The 14,694-nt window shown below is 45.9% G+C and overlaps 1 protein-coding gene and 1 pseudogene across 1 annotated transcript; one reads left to right on the top strand and one right to left on the bottom strand.

Annotated features, from left to right (window-relative positions):
* Positions 1 to 4,703: 4,703 nt before the first annotated feature.
* Positions 4,704 to 6,883, bottom strand: LOC120222701 (annotated as a pseudogene).
* A 1,236-nt stretch (positions 6,884 to 8,119) lies between these two features.
* LOC120222712 (developmental pluripotency-associated protein 3-like) lies at positions 8,120 to 11,800 on the top strand. Its single transcript, XM_039220648.1, has 3 exons — positions 8,120 to 8,204; positions 10,575 to 10,834; positions 11,690 to 11,800. The coding sequence occupies exons 1-3, from the start codon at positions 8,120 to 8,122 to the stop codon at positions 11,798 to 11,800; spliced, it is 456 nt and encodes a 151-aa protein (XP_039076579.1).
* The last annotated feature ends 2,894 nt before the right edge of the window (positions 11,801 to 14,694 follow it).

Raw genomic sequence — 14,694 nt, forward strand, 5'->3', positions numbered from 1 at the left:
GGGGGCAGCGCCTCACCAGCATTACCCACTGCGCGCTCTGCGGAACCTTACAAAACAGACAAGACAAGTCTTTTCCTGAAATCTCACCTTTTAGCAAACTTGGGAATGCCGACAGTATTTGCTACTCTCTTCTGATGGGCCTGACTAGTTCACCAGTTCCCTGGTTCCAGTACCTTCGTCGCGCAATTCCCTGTCCAGCCTGAGCGCTTGCAGCAGAAAGAACCCTGTCCGGCTCGCGGCTCTCACATTGTAAAGTCATGAACCGGTTCCCACGAAGCTGTTCAATAACTGCTAATAGACGCGTGATCCTGCCCCCCGGAATATTGATTCTTCGTTGTGCAAGTTCAAGAACGAAGGCAGCTCCTGAGAAAGGAAGGCAAACGGGGTGCGGGGAGAGCCCCGGGCAGTTCCGCGCGCAGGCGCGTGGGGCCGCAGCGGCCACGGGTCCCCACCCCGCTCATCGGGCCGCCAGGGCCCGGATCCAAGGCAGATGGCCCCGGACGCGGTGGAAACCTTCTCGCCCCAAGGCGCAGTCGAGAACTGAGTGGGCGCAAAGGGGGGGAACACCTGCGGGGTTGGGACGCTGGGGTGGGGCGCGCGGGTGAGCCAGGAAGGGGTGCGGGTCCGCTTGGAGGCGGGACCGTCCTCACCAGACGCTGTCCGAAGGCTGCGGAGGGAGTTCAGTCGTTGTGTTTGGGAGAATTTCAAAAACAGCAGCCTCCCCCCCCCCCCCGCCTTTTTTTTTTTTTTAACCAGGCCTGACCTCTCTTTGGAGTACTTCTCACTACCCGCCCTGTGTTTTGGATCCATGGTTTGTCCTCCCTCCCCACCAGAATATTTGCTCCCCGAGGGCAAAACGTTTATTTGGCCTGGGGCTCTGTTGCCTGGCCCGAAACCAACCTGGCACGTTTTTAAGATGGAGAACCCACCTAAGAAGGAAAAAGTGGGCTCAGCAGATTAAAAAAACAAAATGTAGAGCCAAGATTCCGACATCACCAGTTTACACCCCTACACCCCTAAGGCAGGTTAGAGGGGCGGCTGGGTGGCTCAGTCGGTTAAGCGTCCGACTTCGGCTCAGGTCATGGTCTCACGGTTCGTGGGTTCTTGCCCCACAACGGGCTCTGTGCTGACAGCTCAGAGCCTGGAGGCTGCTTCACATTGTGTGTCTCTCTCTCTCTGCCCCTCCCCTGCTCATGCTCTGTCTCTCAATAATAAAAACATTACAAATTTTTTTATAAAGATGAATTTATGCAGGCAGGCCATGTGGGGCAGTGGCGCGGCAGGTGCTGGCGGGTTTGGGCTGCTGACCCCTGGCGCCTGAAGGAGGGACCAGCGCTTGACCCTGCCTGCCTGACTCCAGGACTGGGGTGCGATGTCCTCTGCGGTGTGTAGCCGAGGGACATCGGTTGCCGGGGGCCTGGAATCACGCACAGCAGACCGGTCTGGCCCCAAGTTTGACATTGATATGCTGGTTTCACTTTTGGGGCTAGAAAATCTAAAAGACGTTTGTGTGGTTAAGGTTCCTCCAGAGGGGAAACATACAGATTCCTTCGTGATGGGTGGTAGAGCTTGCTTGCCTCAGATGCTCACATGCCTCGTCGCCTACCACATCGTGAAAATGTAAAATACCCGACACAGAAGGGAGGGACGATGGTGACTGGCTCTGTGTGGACTTTGGCACTGGGGTGATTCACTGGATGCCTCCAGAAGACAGAAACCTGTGAATTAGAGAAATTAGGGACCCTGCCTTCTTAGGATGACCACTTAGCTCACAGAGCACTTGATTTGAGATGGTACCTTAAGACTTCATTCTTGGGGGGCACCTGGGTGGCTCAGTCGGTTAAGTGTCCCACTTCAGCTCAGGTCATGATCTCACAGCCTGTGGGTTCGAGCCCTGCATCAGGCTCTGTGTTGACAGCTCAGAGCCTGGAGCCTGCTTCGGATTCTGCATCTCCCTCTATCTCTGACCCTCCCCTGCTCATGCTGTCTCTCTCTGTTTCTCAGAAATAAATAAAACATTAAAAAATTTTTAAAAGAAAAAAATCAATGTAAATAAAATGATATGAACTGCTTTAGTAAACAAACAAAAAAAACCCTATGAATTTATGCATGAGTCTATCAGATTATCTAACTAGTGCCCATTAGATGATCCCTGAGTGACTGGCTTAAGATTCCATTTCTAAGAAAGCCAAACTGTAATTAATTCTTGGTTTGGTGATGTGGGGTTTAGCAAAGGGATTCCATTTGGGGACTGTTAGCTTGTTTTTAACAATGCAATGTTGACATAGTTTAACAATGCAGCTTCCCCTTATAGATTTTCCCTTTGCCTTCCTGTTTTGCTCCGGAAGCGACCCACGACCCACGCTCCTTCCTCTTCTGGTTTGAGGACCTTTACTTAGATTTCTCCTCAGGCAACTGGGTGGCTCAGCCGGTTAAGCCTCTCACTTCAGCTGCAGGCAGAGAGCCTGCTTCGGGTCCTCTGTGACCCCCTCCCCGCACCCCCCCATCTCTCCCCAGCTTGCACGCTCTCTCTCTCAAGAATATACATTTAAAAAATTATATTCCCCCTTCGATGGCTGGAAATTAACACAAGAATCTGATATTTCCTCTTATCAAGAAGGGGGGGAGGGAAGGGGGTTACTTGGCCAATCTGTCTTGTAATTTTCTTCCCTGGTCTTGCGTGAATACTCCAGTTCAAGGTCAACTTCTGTGGTGAGTGCATGGAGCTCTAGCCACAGCTTGAAGTTTCCTCCTAGATCTCTGAGTCTGAAAATAAAGGTGACATTTAGGTCTTCCAGATGGCTTTAAGTGGATCTGAAAAGAAATTCAGATCAATTAGAGCCAGACTTCCAGTAAAATGGTAGGTGGAAGTCACCTGGAAAGTCCATGCTCACCTCCTTTGAGTTTATCAGCTGAACCTATCTAGCTGTCCATTTAAACATGAATGAACCCTCACTGAGAGACTTAGGTGGGTGGTGGGCGGGTGCTGAAATTGAATTAGACCTGATGTGCTTCCATTTCAGTTCTTTCACACAGACTACAGCGTCTCCAATTTTATTGGAAATTTTTAAAAGCCTATCTTTTCTGGTTGGGTCTCTTCAAGATTGTGTAAAAATCTCCCTGCTTTGCAAGCGACGCCTGAGTGTCCTAGGACAGAAGGACGAGTAGTGGCCGTCTTCCCCACACACAGAAGTTTGAGCTCATTGGGACTGTTTCCTTAAAGGTTTTCCTGTCAACCACTTTGTCCACCTGCCGTGTCCCTCCTACTGTGTCTACTACTGAGAGTATCCGAGACCATGAAGAAACCAGCACAAAGCACGAAGGTACTAGAAGAGGGCATCATGTGCAGCTAGTACATAAGCTCTTGAGTTCTGAGGCACAAAATAATGATTATACTCAATAATACTGTATTATAAAGGTCAAAGTTGCTAAGAGACTAGATCTTTTTTTTAATGTTTATTTATTTTTGAGAGCGAGGGAGCAGGGAAGGAGGAGAGAGAGAGGGAGACACAGAATCCAAAGCAGGCTCCAGGCTCCAAGCTGCCAGCAGAGCCCAACACGGAACTTGAACTCACGAACCACAAGATCATGACCTGAGCTAGTCAGAAGCTTAACCGACTGAGTCACCCAGGCACCCAATTTGTCTCATTTCATTTTTTTTTATTTTATTTTTATTTATTTATTTTTTTATGTTTTATTTATTTCTAGGAGAGAGAGAGAGAGACAGCACGAGCAGGGGAGGGTCAGAGAGAGGGAGTCACAGACTGAAACAGGCTCCAGGCTCCGAGCTGGCAGTCAGCACAGAGCCCGACGCGGGGCTCGAACCCACGAACCGCGAGATCATGACCTAAGCGAAAGTCGGACACTTAACCGACTAAGCCACCCAGGCGCCCCTGTCTCCTCATTTCAAAATAGCAAGCTTATAATGATACTTTATTTTTATTTACTTATTTATTGCTTTTTCAGACATTTCTTTTTATTTACAGTTTGTGTTCAATGCAAATCAATTCCAAAATATGGGAAGTTACTATGAATCAAAGCGTAAATACACAAACATAATAACAATCCAAAATAGATGTGCAGCATTCAGGTACAAAGCAAAACGGAATGCTCATTCTCACACACAGTAGCTTGAGATCTGTTGGATACGGTTGTTCTGGTGTGGGTTCCTAAAGATGGGAAAAAGGACTTTGGTTATCAAGACCACTGTAGCTGGGGCACCTGGGGGGCTCAGTCGGTTGGGCGTCTAGCTTTGGCTCAGGTCATGATCTCACAGTTTGTGGGTTTGAGCCCACATTGGACTCTATGCTGACAGCTCAGAGCCTGGAGTGTGTTTCAGACTCTGTGTCTCCCTCTCTCTGACTCTCCCCTGCTCACTCTCTCTCTCTCAGAAATAAACAAAACATTTAAAAAAATTAAAAAGAAATCACCTCATAACTACTCTTGGATGCTGTCTCTTCATCTGGTACATGAAACTCCAGTAGATTTAACAGACATTCATCATCTAGTCAAACACTTCACTTGCTCTTCAAACCAATCGAATTTGGGATCCTCAACATTTTCTGGGTCAATAAAATAAGGTGTGGAATTAGCAGATTCACTGAAGACCTGTCTTCTCCTTGTCACACCGGATGTCTAGACGCCATTTGGATTAGGTTTAGAAGATGGGGAGGAAGGTATAGATGTTTCTTGGCCTGAGTCTCTTAACAGTAGAGATGTAGAAGGGAGAGCGAGATCACAAAGAGACTGCATGTTGACTGGAGAGCACTGTCATTGGTGTGGTGGTGGCTTTAACTGGATTTGGCGCCATCGAGGTTTTCTGGGAGGAGTTACTTGAAAGCGTTATGACAGCTGTTGGATTTGAGTAAATCAGCGTGGGTAGGAGCAGCGCCAGCAGCAGCAACGCCAGTCGGAGCCTGGCCACCATCGCTCTGCCCACATCTGCTCTGTCGGCGTCGGGAGGGCGCAGTGACTCACTGGATGCAGGGGTGAGTGGAGAACCGCTGGTTTGGGGCGGGCACAGACAAGGTGGTTTTATTTTTATGTTTTAGTGTTAGGCATTATTGAATTCCAGCACTCAGAGTTAGCTGTTTCTTCTCCTGTACCTCACACTCACATATTTACAATCTCCTCATTCTTCTGATGTGGCTATTTTCTGTTTTACTTAGATCAACATTCCTGTTAAAAGGTACAACATGCATTTGAAGTGTTGAGAATATTCAAAGCAGCAATAGAGGGAAAGAAGAAATAGGATGGATAGGGGGCGCCTGGGTGGCTTAGTCAGACTTCGCCTCAGGTCATGGTCATGGGGTTTATGGGTTTGGGCCCCGCATTGGGCTCTGTGCTGACGGCTCAGAGCCTGGAGCCTGTTTCAGACTGTCTGCCTCTCCCTTGCTTGCTCTCTCTCCCTCTCTGAAAAATAAAATATTAAAGAATTAAAAAATTTTTTTAAATATTTTTATTTATTTCTGAGAGAGAGAGTCAACATGAGCAGGGGAGGGTCAGAGAGAGAGGGAGACACAGAATCCAACACAGGCTCCTGGCTCTGAGCTAGCTGTCAGCACAGAGCCCCATGCAGGGTTCAAACCCACAAACCGTGAGATCATGACCTGAGCCCAAGTCGGGCACTTAACTGACTGAGCCACCCAGGCTCCCCAAAAAGAATATTTTTTTTTAAAAAAAGAAATAGGATGGATGATACTCTTAAATGTTAAGCATGGCAATAAACTAGTACTTAGGAGACAGAGATGAAACCCATCTCTGGGTTTCACATAGTTATGTGTGGATACTCACTAAGTGAGGTATATATAGGGTTCATTAGGTGTTTAAATATACGGTAAGTTTTTATTAAAAATAATTTTTAACATTTATTTTTTTCTGAGAGACAGAGTGTGAGCAGGGGAGGGGCAGAGAGAGAGAGAGAGAGAACCCAAAGCAGGCTCCATGCTCCGAGCTGTCAGCACAGAGCCCCCCGCAGGGCTCCAACTCACCTACCAGGGCTCCAACTCACCTACCGCGAGATCCTGACTTGAGCCCAACGAAGTCAGTCGCTTAACCAAGTGAGCCACCCAGGTGCTCCCTGGAAGATTTTTAAAATCTGGGGGCACCTGGGTGGTTCAGTTGGTTAAGCATCTTGACTCTTGGTTTTGGCTCAGGTTATGATCTCAGCATTTCTGAGTTCAAGCCCCCACTGTCAGTACGGAGCCTTCTTGGGATTCTCTTCCTCTCTCTCTCTCTCTCCCCTTCTCTCCCCTGCTCACTTGGGCTCGTTCTCTCTCCCATAAATAAATAAATACAATTTTAAAAAATCTAATTGTTTAAAGCATATTTTGGGAGTGTTTCCCCAACTATCCGGTCTCTCCGTATTTTCCCCTTCTGTTGCTTTCATGTCATCTGCCATGTTGAAGCAAATGGAGTCTCCGCCATCCGCATCCCACACCTTCTGGCAGCTGTGGCTCCAGAAGCCATAAACCTTTGTCCTAAACCTGGATTTCCTGAGAGTCTATGCCAGCTTTTTTCACTGTCTTCTTAATCTTAACACCTCCTGTAATCCGATTTTTGCACTCACTTCTCCCAATGGAATTTTGAGAGACTGCCGTGGGGCAGGTATGCAGGGCAAGGGACGAACAGCCGAGAGCAGAACAGGAGTGGAGAGTGAAGAATGTCGTGAAGCAGCGCTTTGCAAACCAGCGCACATCAGAATCACTTGGGAGGCATTACCTCGCTGACGGCTGGGCTGCAGTCTTTTGAGTCAGTAGATGTGAGCTGGAGTTGGTGCTTTCTAATCAGATCTAACAAGTTACCAGGTTCTATTGACGCTGGCTATCTGGAGGCCACACTTTTCCAGAAACACTTGAATAAAGTATTGTGACCTAGCATGCATTTAGGGCTGCTCCACATCTCCTATAAAAATATGTCTTGATTGGAACTTCGACTTGCTTTTTACTAAAAACAAGCAAGAGTGTGTCTGAGTATTGTCTCATGATTTCCAGCTAAAAGGGGGGTGGGAGGGGGGCTGCATACTGAGTAGATGGGAGAAAGGACGGGACAGCTGGGGACTCGCTCTCCCCTCTCCTTCCAACAATCAGCAGTTCATATTGGTGATCTTTGCCAGAGTTCAGTACAAGTATGGGCGGCAGTGGGGGGGGGGATATTTATAAAGTTCATTAATTTCAGCTGCTCACAAACGTTAACTGCAATTCAACCAATAGTCTATAAAACAAAAGAAAGTTACAGAGGCACGTGGGTGGCTCCCTCTGGTGAACGCCTGACTTTGGCTCAGGTCACAACCTGTCGTTGAGATCGAGCCCCACGTGGGGCTTGCTGTTGTCAAGGTCAGCGCAGAGTCACCTTGGATGCTCTGTCCTCCCTCCCTCTGCCCCTCCCTCAATGGTGGCGGGCTCGGGCTGGCACTCGCCCTCTCTCAAAAATAAACATTAAAAAAAAAAAGGTGATCCAAAATACACATCCATAAAATATCAAGCTATTAAAGTGTTTATAACAGACACTTTATTTCTCCTCTACTTTCCCTTACTAGCAACCACAGGTTGAAGACGTGAGGCCAGGAAAACTTTAAGGAAGCGTTTCTCAGTTTAATTGGGAATTAATCAGCAGTTGGGAGGAAAACCACGTTTCATCTCTCGGCTCAAGAATACCTTAAAGCGCAGTTCACAGACCAGGAGCCATCTCCAGACGTAGCTTGAAAAAAAACCCTGATTTTTAAGGCAACCTTAGGGAGACCCAACCATAAGCTCTTGTTAAATTTCCAGCCTACGTGACCGTGTGATTGTTTTAATGCAGAGCAGATGAAGAGTTATCCCGTTAGTCCACCATAGAACGACGCCCACCCACCTTAGCCCTCTAACCATCAGCATTTACATTACAATAGGCTCGCTGATGGGCTTATCTGTAGTTTTAAGAGGAAACCAGACCTAAACTTCGGGGCTTGTTCTTTCCCTTGCCACGATTTGTAAGAGTCTCGGTTTTTCTCGCTCTTTCTGGGCTATCTCGTTCCTCCCCGCCCCCGTTACTTTGCAGCTAGTTGAGTTCTGAGCATCACATCAGCTTCCACTGGAATCCAAAGATCTAGAAGGAGCTTCGGTCTGTGACTAGGCTTTTAATGGATTCGCCAACGAAGCTTTACCCATCCTGTGGCCCAGAACCTTCTCAGATGGCCAGTGGAGAAAATTCCCAGGGAGGCTCAGGTAAGCCAGATGGTGCCCCTTCTGAAGACAGAGGAATGCAGAGAAGTAAACCACTTGCAGGCGGGAGGGCCGTGTTGCAGATGTAGGTCCCTCTGGTGAGGAAACAGGGAAGGCTGGAGAAGCTGGGAAAGCGGCGTTTCTTGCTTACTGTTCTCAGAGATACTTCAATGCTTCCTGCCTGGTTTCTGGGGAAGAGCAATCCAGAATTTTCCTAGGCGCTGACTTAAAATGTCTGCCTATCAGCAATGCGTGTCAGGGATGGTAAAAAGGAACAAAACTTGAGAAGCTAGACTACAACGTAATCTCCCCAACCTTTTCTGGGTTGGTTTTCCAGCCAAATTTACCCTTTAGGAATGTTAATAAACAGGGAAGTGGCTTTTCAGAGGAAATTGAAGGAAGGGGGGCCCATTGATAAAAGCCAGTGAGTGTAATGTAAATTAGTAGGATGGACTCTGGAGGGCTTTCTTAGTAACACTGCTCTGGGAATATTGCTAATTAGCAATATCCACCCAGTATCTACCCAATTCCAGTTTTGGCCAGGGAGAACCACTCACATGGGTTTGAAACCTTACTACCCTAAAGGTGGGGTTGGGTGGTGGTGGTAGGTGGGCCCCAACCATTCCTCACTGGGCAGCTAGGAAGCTGGATGGGGAGCTTGGCGTCTTATATTCTGCTACCATCAGCATCCCCAGGCATGCACCACTCTCTTCCCCCTCCCCCGCCACCAGACCGACACCCCCCGCTGCCTCCTTGAGGAAAGAACCTGGGTGGACATATACAAGGGAATAGGGGAAGCTAATGAAGGGGATATCTGTTTGATAGTTCTATCAGATTGGTCTTTGCTTTTCCTCGAGTGAATCTGCCATAGTCCCTGACGTTTGCACAACTAGGGATCTTTATTTACCTGTGCACTAGCCCCTAGAAGTCCAATGGATCTTGACTTTTATATTTATTTAATGCTTTCCCACACAGGAAATTAATGTTAAAATTAATGTTAAAATGTTAAAATTTAATAATGTTAAATTAATGTTAGCTGCCTTAACGTGAAATAGGAGTGCATAAGGCTTGGGTGGAAAGAGGCAAAGTTGAGTGGCTGATTTCCCAAAATAAACAAATGGGAGTGGAGAGGTTTAGTACCATGAAAACGCTGGGTGGGGGGTGAAGAGGGGAACAGCCAGTTTGACTTCCTAGTTCTGTTTAAGGAGAGACTGTTACATTTCAGGTTACTTTGTCTATTTCACAGGCGAGTGTTTTCTCCTACCCACTTTCTCCTTAGGAAAACGTTAAGAAGTTTATTTGTAATCATTATCAAGCTGAACTGCTGAAACTTGTTTACTAATTTTGATTTGCATTAATGGTTTGCTGCTCCCCTCCCCACTTCTATTAAAAGTTCACACACGAAAGTGGGCAAATACCAGATTTTTGGACCATATCTTCCCACTTGGAATCATGTACATAAGGTATCTTTTGACACCATGGGTGGAAAAAATCTAACCTTCAGAGCTGCGAATAAGGAAGAAGAGGGGGAAATTCTGAGAATGTACCGTTTCCCATCATTGTAGATTTTTTTTTTAACTTTAAGTTCATTTATTTCAAGAGAGGGAGAGAGAATCCCAGGCAGGCTCCCCACTGTCAGCACAGAGCCCGATGGGGGGCTCAAACTCCAGAACCTGAGATCATGACCTTAACTGACTGAGCTACCCAGGTGCCCCCTATCATAGTGGATTCTTAAGCACATTTTCAAATGTATGCTCTCCCCACGTGAAGTGTGTTAGACTAGCAGCGTAGGTCACATGCTGTGTCATCTTCACTCTGAAGAACCTCTTTTTTTTTTTTTTTTTATTTCTAGGAGAGAGAGAGAGACAGCGTGAGCAGGGGAGGGTCAGAGAGAGAGGGAGACACAGACTCTGAAATAGGCTCTAGGCTCTGAGCTGGCAGTCAGCACAGAGCCCGACGCGGGGCTCAAACCCACGAACCGCGAGATCATGACCTAAGCGAAAGTCGGACGCTTAACCGACTAAGCCACCCAGGTGCCCCAGAACCTCTTTTTTTTTTTTTTAACTTTTTAGTGTTTTATTTATTTCTGAGAGAGAGAGAGGCAGCGTGAGCAGGGAAGGGGGAGAGAGAGGGAGACGCAGAATCGGAAGCAGGCTCCAGGTTCTGAGCTGTCAGCATAGAGCCCGACATGGGGCTCGAACCCACAAACTATGAGATCATGACCTGAGCCCAAGTCGGTCGCTCAGCCGACTGAGCCACCCACACGCCCCAGGGAGAACCCCTCATTGTCCGTGTTAACCTGTTTTAAGAGACCAGTGACTTCTGGATATTGCAATTCACCCTAATGGACCTTGACCTTCATTTTTCTTTCAGCCGCCTCTCGAACCATCTCTGAAGTGTTAGTTAAGAACCTTAGTAAATTGACTCTTGACCCTACCGTCAAACTCCCTTCGCCTCTCCCGGAATATCCAACCCAGCAGGACAGCGAGAAGAAACCACAGGGGCTTGTGGACAGAATACTCAGCAACAGGAGGAGAACTGGAGTCAGGACTCTGTTAACTGCACGGAAAGAAAGGATGGAAAGGCTGATGTGGCTGGTCAAAAACCATCGCTACTTCAAGCAGAGTTCCACGGTAGGCTCCTGTGATCTGGGCACTGCCCAACTCTGCGCACTCAACATCCATTGAGATGTTAAGCGTGACAAGCAGCAGCCACTCATGAGTGCAGGACAGGAATGACATTTGGGTTTTTAAGATTCTCCAACTTTTGGAGCACCTGGAAGGCTCAGTGGGTTAAGCATCTTGACTCTTGATTGCGGTTCAGGCCCTGAGCTCGAGCCTCACATTGGACTGTGCTGACCGGCGCAGAGCCTGCTTGGCAATTCTGCCCCCGTCACCCACTCTCCAAAAAAAAAATCTCCAACTTCTATCTTATGGTAGATGTAAAATGTACTCTGTAGGAAGAAGGCAAGTGACCTGAGTCCGGGGTCCAGGAGGCCTTAACATTGAAGGCAGTCACAGAATGACCCTGGAATATATTTTTGACAATCAGGTGTTACCATTACAGAATGATCCGCAATCTGGCATTCTTTAGTGCCCATGCATTTCAGTCCTGCCTCCTCTTTGCCTCACAAGTGTATTTCAAAGACTATTCTAGGGGCACCTGGGTGGCTCTGTCGGTTAAGCATCAGACTTCTGCTCAGATCATGATCTCACAGTTCGTGGGTTCGAGCCCCGCGTTGGGCTCTGTGCTGACAGCTTAGAGCCTGGAGCCTGCTTCAGATCTGTGTCTCCCTCTTTCTCCCACCCTCCTCTGTTCATGCTGTCTCTCTCTCTCTCTCTCAGAAATAAAAAACATTAAAATTTTTTTTTAAAAAAGGCTATTCTAATAACCAGTCCTAGATTTGAGGATTGCTAACAGTTCATCACGGTGGTGCAATTATTCCATTTTATTTAAATTAATGCAATTCATCTTTTTTTTTCTTCTAGGATGAATCGAGAGTGGAAAGATTTAGATGTAGATGTCATTATTGCCTGTATCATAAAGATCCTTCTGAGGATACCAACACGGAGAATAATTATGACATGGAGTCGTTGTAAACAAACCTTATTCTACTGTGTTTTTCTTGCTAGTAATTTTAGGATCAGTATGCAGCAGCTTGGGGAAGCTGCTCTGTTAAGACAAACTGTATAATATTTTGATAATCTAGGATATTAGTTCTGTCTTTTCTACCTTGATACCCTATAATTGGTGAGGAATCCTGGAGTTTGCATTTGAATGACTTCAGTATACTTTAAGTTCCACTTTTTGATATGACCCAAGGAAGCACTAGTAGGTTTTGAGTGTTGCCGTGTGTTTGAGAAGCCTGAAATCATTAAGACGGGTTAACATAACATGGGGCTCCTGGGTGGCTCAGTTGGGTTAAGGATCCGACTAGAGCTCTGTAGAGTAGAGCTCTGTGCTGGGAGCCTGGAACCTGCTTCGAATTCTCTCTATGTGCGTGTGTGTCTCCCTTTCCTCCGCTCATGCGCACTCTCTCTCCCAAATAGAAACATTTAAAAAAAACAAGAGAGGGAAAACCTAACATCAAGTTGGAAGCCAAGTAACTTGTGAGTGAGGAATATATAGAGAATATTGGGTGGTTTGCCTCACTTGTAATTATAATTAGGTCAGGGTACATGGGCTAGATTTTTCTGGTTTTCAAAAATCAGAATTGTAATGAAACTGTTTTGATGTGGTAGTTCAATTTTCAGTAGCAAATGTGTATGTGGAGGATCTTAATTAAAATTGACTTATTTGAATACCTTCCAAAAGAGTCTTTTAACATGTTTTTGCTAGCTGTGTGGTCAGTGAATACTTACCCTCATGACATTCCTTGAATGTCCACATTTGGCATTCAAGTGTGTGATACTATCCTGCTGGGAAGGAACTTTGTACATCTGGATAGGGTTAGGAAGCCAGAAAGCGGAAACTTGTACATACCAGCTTCCAGAAGAGATCCCAAAGAATGGGAGGGAGATAGAAGAGATAGAAGGGAGGTGTGGAGCGTGTGTTCAAAGTGCTTTGTTCACTGAAGAATTAGGGGGACACCGGGGTAGTTCAGTCAGTTAAGCATCCATCTTGGCTCAAGTCATGACCGTACAGTTCAAAGACTTGGGAGTTGGAGCCTCACATCAAGCTCTGTGCTGACAGCTCAGAGCCTGGAGCCTCTTTCAGATTCTGTCTCCCCCTCTCTCTGCCCCTCCCATGCTCATGTTCTGTCTCTTAGTAATAAACATTTTAAAAAATGGGTGTCTAAGAGAAGCTCCTAGAGATCTGGGGTGAAGAAATCTATGCCATGCGATAATGTGTTCCTCTTTGGAAAGGAGTGCAGGCAGAAACAGCATAAACTTGGAGAGGATTGGTTGTAACAAATGCCAAGCTCAACAGTGATAAGAGGGATATTAAACATTGACTCACTACCAAATTAGCTCTTCAGAAATTATTCTACTAAGAGCTAGTCAAACTATCGTATCGACATGGGTAAGTGTGTGGCTGGCTCCAAGTTTTATCAACCTTGTAACAAAGTTAGACATGTTTTAGTACTTTAAAGTTTATTTTGGGGGTACCTGACTGCCTCAACTAGTTACCCATCCCACTTTTGGTTTCGGATCAGGTCATGATCTCACGAGCTTGAGCCAGTGTATGCTCTCAAGTTCATTTTTGAGAGGTGAGTGTGGGGAGGGGCAGAAAGGACAGAATTTGAAGGGATCTCTGCTGACAGCAGCTGGCCCGTTGTGGGGCTCTAACCCAGAGACAGATCCTGACCTGAGCCAGTCAGACGCTTAATGGACTTAGCCACCCATGCGCCCGTGGTGTTTTTCATAGGAAACTTGTTCAAGGCCAAACAGTAAGTGGCTTCTGTGAGATGAAGATTAGACTCAGCACTTTCAGCAGATAATTATTAGATCTCTTACATCTTTCCTCTTTAGTTCCTTTCTTAGGTGTTCTGACATTTACATTAGATTTCCTAATTGGTTGCAATAGATTAGTGAAGTCCGTTTCTATTTGCCTAACTTTCTTTTTGAACATTTTTAATTTTTAGCTTTAAATAATTTCAAATACGATTTCCAAGATGAGACCAACAAACTTAGTATACACCTCACCTAGATATGCCAATTGTTAATACTAGCCATGTTTAACACTTTTTAACAAGATATTCCGGAGCATTCCATAATGCTTCATCTTCATATTTAAGTGTGTATCTTGAACAAGACTATTCTTACTAATGAAAGTCAGATTTAAGAAATTTATTTAAAATCTTTATTTTTGAGAGAGAGACAGTGTGAGCAGGGGAGGAACAGAGAGGGAGACAGAATCTGAAGCAGGCTGCAGGCTCTGAGCTGTCGGTACAGACCCTGACACGGGGCTCGAACCCACAAACAGCAAGTCATGAGCTGAGCTGAAGTCAGATGCTTAACCGACTGAGCTACAAGGCACCCCAAATTTAAGGGCTTTATCAAGAAACTAATTTTGCCTATATTCAGCGTATCTGTATTACTCTTGTGTGACTCTTTGCTCAGCAAAGATTTACGTTTTGTCATTTTCTTCCCAATGGTTGGTTACGCATATAACTTAAACCTTTTTCTTTTGTACCTATTTTCCTAATGTAAACAATGATTGTATTTTACTCCTCTTTCTCTTCAGTTTTCCCTACCTCTCAATTTGAGTCAAATTATCTTTTGGTGCTGAGCTTTGCAGCGCTAAAACTACAAGAGTAATCTACAAATGTAATCTACAAGTGTAATCATCAGGTCTGAATAGCTTTACAACCTCAACTACATAGGAGCCGATTTATTCTATCGCTCCCATTGTGCCCCTTTTTCCTCTCAACTTTTTCATTGTCCTTTCTACGTGATTTGATTAACTCGGCTTGTTCTGTTACTCCTTTCTGCACACTTTTAAAAGTCCTTTCCTACAGTTCCATATATGTAATGCTCATTGCTATCTCTCT

This window comes from Hyaena hyaena, unplaced genomic scaffold (assembly GCF_003009895.1).
Source record: "Hyaena hyaena isolate Hyena2069 unplaced genomic scaffold, ASM300989v1 scaffold_909, whole genome shotgun sequence".
Lineage (NCBI taxonomy): Eukaryota > Metazoa > Chordata > Mammalia > Carnivora > Hyaenidae > Hyaena > Hyaena hyaena.

Coding starts and splice junctions, on each gene's coding strand:
- LOC120222712 (XM_039220648.1), top strand. CDS start 8,120: ATGGATTCGCCAACGAAGCTTTACCCATCCTGTGGCCCAGAACCTTCT. Junction 8,205..10,574: donor AAATTCCCAGGGAGGCTCAG/GTAAGCCAGATG, acceptor TTTTTCTTTCAG/CCGCCTCTCGAACCATCTCT. Junction 10,835..11,689: donor ACTTCAAGCAGAGTTCCACG/GTAGGCTCCTGT, acceptor TTTTTCTTCTAG/GATGAATCGAGAGTGGAAAG.